Below are 7,859 nucleotides of genomic sequence, written 5' to 3' on the forward strand. Positions count from 1 at the left end.
CACACACACACACACACACACACACACACACACACACACACACACACACACACACACACACACACACAGTTTGGTTTACGTTTCTGGAGAAAGTAAACTGTCGGTGGGTTCCCATGCCGGTCACCAGAGTGACCGCCCCCCCTTGTGTACTGGGACTACAGATGAAAATGCGCATTCTTGCCAACACTGGCATTTATATTTTGAAAGTAAACAAAATAAATGGCTGTGCATTGTCCCTTTCAAATAAAACAAACAAATAAATACTCACAGACGCAAAGATCTTGCTGATGGCCGCCTCGATCTGGAACTCAGAGGCACCGCTGTCCATGTTGCCGCTGATCATGTAGGCCATGGACTGTAAGACACAACCACAGAGGCCTGTTACAAACACACGGTTCTGCTGCACGTTCTCCAGGCCCTTCACACAGGATGGAGTGTGCGTGTGTGTGTGGGCCACACCTCCGTGACGTAGTGCAGCATGGTCATGCGGGCCAGCTTCTCCTGGATGGCGCCGTACGTGTGGATCTTGCTGCCGAACTGCGTCCTGTTGGCAGCCCAGTCCACCTGGACCACACACACACTTATGGTTATGAAAACAGCTGAAGGACCATAACATTGAGCGACATGTACACACACACACACACACACACACACACACACACACACACACACACACACACACACACACACACACACACACACACACACACACACACACACACACACACACACACACACACACACACAAAATCAGCAACACAACAGCCTAAGAACCCAAAACATTGAGCAACATGTACACAAACACACACACAATCCATCACCATGGTTATGAATGCAGCTGAAGTACCAAAAATATTGAGCAACATAAACCCATATACACACACACACACACACACACACACACAATCAGCAACACAACAGCCTAAGAACCCAAAACATTGAGCAACATGTACACAAACACACACACTGTCTTAAAAATAAAATTACAATTACAATCCATCACCATGGTTATGAATGCAGCTGAAGTACCAAAAATATTGAGCAACATAAACCCATATATACACACACACACACAATTATGGTTATGAAAACAGCTAAAGGACCAAAAACATTGAGCAACATGTACACACACACACACACACACACTCCAGCTGAAGTACAAAACACACACACAGACACACACAGACACACTGTGTCTCCCCCTGTTGTTTCCCAGACTCACGGCCTGCGCCAGCGACGCCCTCATGGTGCCCGAGAGCGCGGCGGCCATGCCGAAGCGCCCGTTGTTCAGGATGTTCATGGCCACCTTGAAGCCGCCGCCCACCTCGCCCAGCACGCAGTCGGCCGGCACGCGCACGTTCTCAAAGTACACCTCCGCCGTGTTGGACGCCTTGATGCCCATCTTCTTCTCCGGGGGGCCGCTGGTGGGGGTGGGTGGGGGGGGAGGAGGGGGAGAGGAAGGCGGTTGTTGTTGTTATTACTATGGAAACACTGATGCTGATTGGTGGATGAAGGAAGGATGAAATGTCGTGGCTAGTAGGGGGAGAGGTCAGGGGTCAACTTTGATGTTATGGTGAATAGAGGTCGCACGTCTTTACACAGGAATAAAAATTCAATTTCCAAGATGGTCAATAAATTCCATGTCAATAAAAACAAAAAACATTTCCACAATAAAAGTTCAATGGAAGAAAAAAAATAAACATTTCCAAAATAAAAGTTCAATGGAAGAACAAAAAATAAACATTTCCAAAACAAAAGTTCAATGGAAGAAAAAAAAATAAACATTTCCAAAATAAAAGTTCAATGGAAGAAAAAAAACAAAAAAACATTTCCAAAATAAAAGTTCAAGGGCATCTCGGTCTGAACGGAACAATCCCAGTCACAAGGCGGCTGCTGGACTCATATCTTATTTTTTCCTTTCACTTTATTTTTAGAAAGAGACACGGTGGCACAAGGCCGGGGGGGTTTGGGCACCTCATTCTTTTCATGCTGCTGGTAACGTCCCATAGAGGAGGGAAACTAACCCTAACCCTAACAACACAGGCCTCTCCTGTCCATAGCCTCACATCCCTCCCCTCCACTCACTGTGTGACTCCTCCGAAGCTCCTCTCCACGACGAACGCTGTGATCTTGTCCTTCATCTCGCCCGTCTTGGGGTCCTTCATGGGCGTCTTGGCGAACACGGTGAAGATCTCCGCCAGGCCTCCGTTGCTGCAGACGTTTTCGGAAGGAATCTCTGTCAGAACTCGTGTGGATGGTGTGTGTGTGTGTGCGGTGTACTGCCCTCTTGTGGCCAGAAGGGGGATTTCACCCTGATCTCAGTCTCCGGTTCCCCTTTGTTTTTTCGCCATGTTTTTATTTGTGGGCGCGTAAATGTTTGGGTGCATGTTGGTCTCAACTGACATTCAGTGCGTGTCCGTATGTGTCTGCGTGTCTATGGGCCGCCTTGTGTGTATATGTACGTGTGTGTGTGTATATGTACGTGTGTGTGTATATGTGTATTCGTACGTACATGTGTGTGTGTGTGTGTGTATATGTACGTGTGTGTGTGTATATTCGTACGTATGTGTGTATGTGTGTGTGTATATGTACGTGTGTGTGTGTGTGTGTGTATATGTACGTGTGTGTCTGTATTCGTATGTGTGTGTGTGTGTATATGTACGTGTGTGTGTCTGTAATCGTATGTGTGTGTGTGTGTATATGTACGTGTGTGTGTGTCTGTATTCAAACGTGCGTGTGTGTGTGTGTATATGTACGTGTGTGTGTCTGTATTCAAACGTGCGTGTGTGTGTGTGTGTGTGTGTATATATGTACATGCGTGCGTACGTACGTGCGTGTGTGCGTGCGTGCGCGTGTCCTCCTCACCTGATCCAGATCTTGCCTCCGTTCAGGGTGAAGTACTCCCCGCACTCGGACCGCACCGCCACCGTCTTGATGGACGCCGCGTCCGAGCCGCTGGCCGGCTCCGTCAGGCAGAACGCAGCCATGGTCTCTCCTGCAACACACACACATGAATTTTGCTTTACACCCAAGATCTAAAGTGTATTCACTTTTATGATAATTTAAGATTCCAACAGACATCGTATTTTCTTGTTTCCGTATCCTTTTGGGAACCTGGATGTGAACTAGAGTCTCCCTAGTGGGACGATAAAGGTCCAACTGAAGGGAGGGGCGGGGAGGGGAGAGGAGAGAGGAGGAGAGAGGAGAGGGGAGGAGAGAGGAGAGGGGAGGGGAGGGGAGGGGAGGGGAGGAGAGGGGAGGGGAGGGGAGAGGAGGGGAGGGGAGAGGAGAGGAGGGGAGGGGAGGGGAGAGAGGGGAGGGGAGGGGGGAGGGGAGGGGAGAGGAGGGGAGAGAGGAGGAGAGGAGAGAGGAGGAGAGAGGAGAGGGGAGGAGAGGGGAGGGGAGGAGAGAGGAGGGGAGGGGAGGGGAGAGAAGGGGAGAGGAGAGGGGAGGAGAGAGGAGGGGAGGGGAGAGGAGGGGAGGGGAGGAGAGAGGAGGGGAGGAGAGGGGAGAGAAGGGGAGAGGAGAGGGGAGGAGAGAGGAGGGTCGTACCGGTGGCCAGCTTGGGCAGGTACTTCTCCTTCTGGGCCGGGTTTCCGAAGAGCAGGATGCCCTTGAAGCCGATGGACTGGTGGGCGCCCAGCGTGATGCCCACCCCCAGGTCGTGCATGCCCACGATCTCCACCAGCCGGGCGTACTGTCAGGGGTAGGGGTTAAAGGTCATGGTTCCACGTTGACGCAATGACCACACCCACGTGTGTGTGTGTGTGTGTGTGTGTTTATGTGTGTGTGTTGTTGCTATGCTACATAGCACTCCCTCTCTCTTTCAATCCATGGTTCATAAAAACACAAAGAAAAAAAAGTGATTAAAAGCCTGTTCAATAACCGTGTTGGCGTCTACGCTTTTAAAATCCGATTGATTATTTCTAATCTAGACGGGCAGGAACGTCAGCAGGTTGTAAATGAATGACTGGTGAGTCCATGCCATTACTGCGTGGGTGTGTTCAGCTACACACCACCCACCCGTGTTCTGTCCCAGAGGCTTTGAAGGGTTCATTGCCCTTGTGATTTTGTGCCAAGCCAAACCCTGTAGTGTTGCCAACGCACGTTTCCCATGTACTTTGTACGGCCATTTTTAGCCCCTCGCCCCCTAATAATAGTCATGTGATGAAATGGCAAGAATCTATTGGCCCAGGACAACACCTGTAGACCAAGGCCCAATGGTTGAACACCCAGGATCCCCCTGTTCGCACGTCTAGCGAACATCTGTCACTCATCTATATGTAGCCAATCATACAGACACACACACACACACCCACCCACCCACCCACCCCTCCAGGTGGGGCCCCTACCTGTGTGTTGCAGAGGCCCAGGCCCCCAAGGTCGGCGGGCACCTGGAGCCCGAAGGCGCCCATCTCCTTGAGGCCCTGCATGGTGTGGTCCTCCACCTTCTCCAGGGAGTCGTTCTTGGCCGGGTCGTTCACCTCCTGGAGAGACACGCCCACCACGGCAACGCCAGACACCCAGGGGGGGAGAGACAGGGACCAGGGGGCAGAGAGACAAGTGAGTGAGTGACAAGGAGAGAGAGAGAGACCAGGAGAGACACAAGTGACAAGAAGAGTGAGAGACAAGGAGAAAGACCAGGAGAGTCAGTGACCAGGAGACAGAGAGACAAGGAGAGAGAGAGACAAGCAAGAGTGAGTGTCAAGGAGAGAGAGACCAGGAGAGAGAGACAAGTGAGAGTGAGTGACAAGGGGAGAGACCAGGGGAGAGACAAGTGAGTGAGTGACATGGACAGACAAGCAAAGTGAGAGAAAAGGAGAGACCAGGTGAGAGAGAGAGACAAGGACAGACACGTGACAGTGAGTGACAAGGAGAGACGAGCAGAGTGAGAGACAAGGAGAGTGAGACCAGGTGAGATTTACCTCAAAGAATTTAGCGACAGGCCCAACCAGCTCTCTGAGGAACTGGTCCTGTTCTTCGTTCAGCACTGGGAAAGAGAGAGCAGACACACACATTGATATAATACAACCATGTCCAACTACTGTTCTACGACACACACACACACACACAGACAGACACAGACACAGACACAGACACACACACACACACACACACACACACACCCAGCCTTACCTGAGGGGTAGGGGAACACCTGGGCGGTGTTGAGCTGCCCTTTGAAGATGTTGGCAGCAAACGACTTGGACTCCTGTGGAGTATTGTGGGAAGTGGAGTTCAGCTGGTGCTGCCATCACAGTGAGATTATAACCCCCTTGAAGCTGTGAAGTTTTTCACCCTACACCCTCGTTAAAGACCGGAGTCAAAGGGATACGTTCCATTCATGGGTGGGATGGGATTTATTTTGGGTGGATGCATTTCATAATTCAGACACAGGTTAAATCGATCTGTTCGAAGTAAATATGTAATTTAAACACTTAGCGGTGGGTTTCTAGTTCTTTCAGTACCTCTGATACATTAATTAAGGATAACACATGTCCATGACCACGCCCCCCCTCAGATTGAGTGATCACAATTATAATAATGAGGTAACGTACGACAGGGGCCATCTTCTTCTCCACCTTGGCACCTGTGCCGACCTCAGACTTATCAGAAACCGCCTAGGGAGAGAGAGACACAGAGAAGAGAGAGAGAGAGAAGAGAGAGAGACACAGAGAGGAGAGAGAGACACAGAGAAGAGAAAGAGACAGAAGAGAGAGAGACACACACAGAGACACAGAGAAGAGAGAGAGAGACAGAGAAGAGAGAGACACAGAGAGGAGAGAGAGACACAGAGAAGAGAGACACAGAGAAGAGAGAGAGACACAGAGACAGAGAGAAACACAGAGAAGAGAGAGAGACACAGAGAAGAGAAAGAGACACAGAGAAGAGAGAGAGACACACAGAGACACAGAGAAGAGAGAGAGAGACAGAGAGAGACAGAGAGAGAAGCAGAGGGAGAGACACAGAGAGACAGAGAGAGAGACAGAGAAGAGAGAGAGAGACACACAGAGAAGAGAGAGAGACACAGAGAAGAGAGAGAGACAGAGAGGAGAGAGAGACAGAGAGGAGAGAGAGACACACAGAGAGAGAGAGACACACAGAGGGAGAGACACACAGAGAGACAGAGACACAGAGGGAGACAGACGGATACAGGACAGACCGAGAGCAACAGACAGAGAGAGACAGAGAGAAAAACAGAGGGATAGACAGAAAAAAGCAAGACACACCCACACACACACACACAGATTGAGGATCAAGTAATATTTATTTTATAGTTCTGCAGCACAATCTATATGTAAGGTAAACAAAACTTTTGATAGAGAAGGCTGCCAAATATAAAGATATTTGCATAATAAAAGTAAGTTTGTTGGTTACAACCAATGAGCGCACTCTCACCACGTAACATCACTACAATGCGTGAGCCTTTTAGCACAATGTGTAATAACACTAAATTCCATCAAGTCGAGCGAATATTCATGTATAGTGAAAACGGCGCATATCAGATACAGGTGATGTTTCTTCCCCAGACGGTGTATTATATAACCCAAGGTGAACCTTTATGAAACCTGTCACGTGACCACTGAACTTTCCCCTACTTTGAGCTATGTCGGAGGGAGGAGGCGGTGTGTGTGTGTAGGGGGGGGGGGGGGGTAAGGACGTGCGGGACACCCTTTCTCATGAGTCTATCACTTGGTCTGGACCAAAATAGAATCGAATACACTAAAGATATAAGGGTCTTTAAACGAACAAGGAAATTGTAGCAAACTCACCTCTGCCGCTTGGCTCGAGTAACGCGCATTCTTGACAGCAACCAACACGCCAGCTCGACTGGGTGTCCTGGTCCGAAGCAGAATTGACAGATGTTTATAATTTGGTTTATAGAGAAGTTCAAGTTCAATTTGAACAAAAGAACACCCGTAGTACCATGTAAATACATCCATTTGGTTGGAGGGGTTAACTTACCCGGACAACGCAGGCGGGATGTGGCGAATGGTGCCACAGAGGACGGAAGACTGGCTCACTTTACGAAGCAGCATGTTTATACACTGTAAACACGGGGACACCACGTTGACACTAGGCTAAAACCAACCTTAACGTTATATATAAAATCACCGTATATACCAAATACAAATGATCGATTAAAATCAAGACCGTTTAACCGATAGAGAAAAGCAATGGCTCACATCGATTTGTTTTGTAAGACGGCAAAAACGTCTTTAAACCTTACCATCTCGAAAACAGACATTTTTTCCTATGAATTAAACTTAAATGTACTTAAAAGTGTATATCATACGTACCCTGTAAGGACAATCAGAGGTTCTGCAGAGAATAACCTAGTAACCCCGTTCTTGCCTTCGACAGAAACTGATATGCGGGGCGCCGCTTCCTCTGACGTATACTCTCCAGAAGTGGCGCCTCGACCAATATAAAACGGTGGTCCGAAATTACTTATTTATGGGTAATATATATTAATAATAACATGTACTAACTGCAGAACACTGTTTGCGGCCACTTCAGTGACATTTATAAAAATGAGGGGATTTTTTACTTTGTTTTTTTTCTATATTAACACGCACCTTTCGGTTTCTCACCAGGAGATGGCGCTGAGAGTTTAACTACCGGTAATACCATGATAACCAATGTTCTAGGTCAGTTCTTTTGTGTTCATACAAAACATTGAAAAATAAGCAATTATCATTTTCAGACCATATACTCTGGAAATTAACTGTACACTCTGGAAATGAACTGTACAACCTTTTAAAAAAGGTCCCAGACATGTAAAGAATATGTTGTATTATCACACGATACACTCAATGGCACCTTGTAAACTCAGCTTGCAACCATAACGATTCTGTCAA

General features: G+C 48.3%; 1 protein-coding gene across 1 annotated transcript in view; it reads right to left on the reverse strand.

Annotated features, from left to right (window-relative positions):
• The window catches only part of acadvl (acyl-CoA dehydrogenase very long chain), a 12,998-nt gene extending 5,633 nt beyond the window's left edge, over positions 1 to 7,365 (reverse strand). Inside the window, exons 1-13 of the mRNA XM_084487327.1 lie at positions 7,299 to 7,365; positions 6,964 to 7,046; positions 6,771 to 6,837; positions 5,556 to 5,618; positions 5,137 to 5,209; positions 4,926 to 4,990; positions 4,353 to 4,487; positions 3,553 to 3,697; positions 2,866 to 2,995; positions 2,086 to 2,211; positions 1,223 to 1,421; positions 460 to 564; positions 269 to 355 (exon numbers count right to left, since the gene is read on the reverse strand). Of these exons, the coding sequence (XP_084343453.1) occupies positions 269 to 355; positions 460 to 564; positions 1,223 to 1,421; positions 2,086 to 2,211; positions 2,866 to 2,995; positions 3,553 to 3,697; positions 4,353 to 4,487; positions 4,926 to 4,990; positions 5,137 to 5,209; positions 5,556 to 5,618; positions 6,771 to 6,837; positions 6,964 to 7,037 (1,269 nt within the window). The 5' untranslated portion in view covers positions 7,038 to 7,046; positions 7,299 to 7,365. The remainder of the gene's footprint in view (positions 1 to 268; positions 356 to 459; positions 565 to 1,222; positions 1,422 to 2,085; positions 2,212 to 2,865; positions 2,996 to 3,552; positions 3,698 to 4,352; positions 4,488 to 4,925; positions 4,991 to 5,136; positions 5,210 to 5,555; positions 5,619 to 6,770; positions 6,838 to 6,963; positions 7,047 to 7,298) is intronic.
• Between the last annotated feature and the right edge of the window lie 494 nt (positions 7,366 to 7,859).

This window comes from Micromesistius poutassou, assembly GCF_964030765.1.
Source record: "Micromesistius poutassou genome assembly, chromosome: 23".
NCBI classification, from domain to species: Eukaryota; Metazoa; Chordata; class Actinopteri; order Gadiformes; family Gadidae; genus Micromesistius; species Micromesistius poutassou.